Source organism: Corvus brachyrhynchos, unplaced genomic scaffold (genome assembly GCF_000691975.1).
Source record: "Corvus brachyrhynchos isolate BGI_N302 unplaced genomic scaffold, ASM69197v1 scaffold46, whole genome shotgun sequence".
In the NCBI taxonomy this organism is placed as follows: Eukaryota; Metazoa; Chordata; class Aves; order Passeriformes; family Corvidae; genus Corvus; species Corvus brachyrhynchos.
Window position 1 is genome coordinate 3,736,298 of NW_008238838.1, and position 310 is coordinate 3,736,607.

General features: G+C 67.1%; 1 protein-coding gene across 1 annotated transcript in view; it reads left to right on the forward strand.

Moving 5' to 3' along the window:
• Positions 1 to 310, forward strand: part of BSX (brain specific homeobox) — a 4,668-nt gene that overhangs the window by 1,583 nt on the left and 2,775 nt on the right. Inside the window, exon 2 of the mRNA XM_017738360.1 lies at positions 4 to 181. Within this exon, the coding sequence (XP_017593849.1) occupies positions 4 to 181 (178 nt within the window). The remainder of the gene's footprint in view (positions 1 to 3; positions 182 to 310) is intronic.

Genomic DNA, 310 nt, shown 5'->3' on the forward strand with positions numbered 1-310 from the left:
CCTTTTCCAGCACCACGCTCACGCCGAGCTGCCCGGGAAGCACTGCCGCCGCCGCAAAGCCCGCACCGTGTTCTCCGACTCGCAGCTCTCCGGCCTGGAGAAGAGGTTTGAGATCCAGCGGTACCTCTCCACGCCCGAGCGGGTGGAGCTGGCCACGGCCCTCAGCCTCTCCGAGACCCAGGTACGGGCAGCAGGGACTGGCTCTGGCACCTGTCCCCACCCCTCATCCCGTCCAGCGTCCTCACATCCCGAGGAGCGTCCCCACATCCCATCCATTCAGCATCCCCACATCCATCCCCTCCAGCATCCC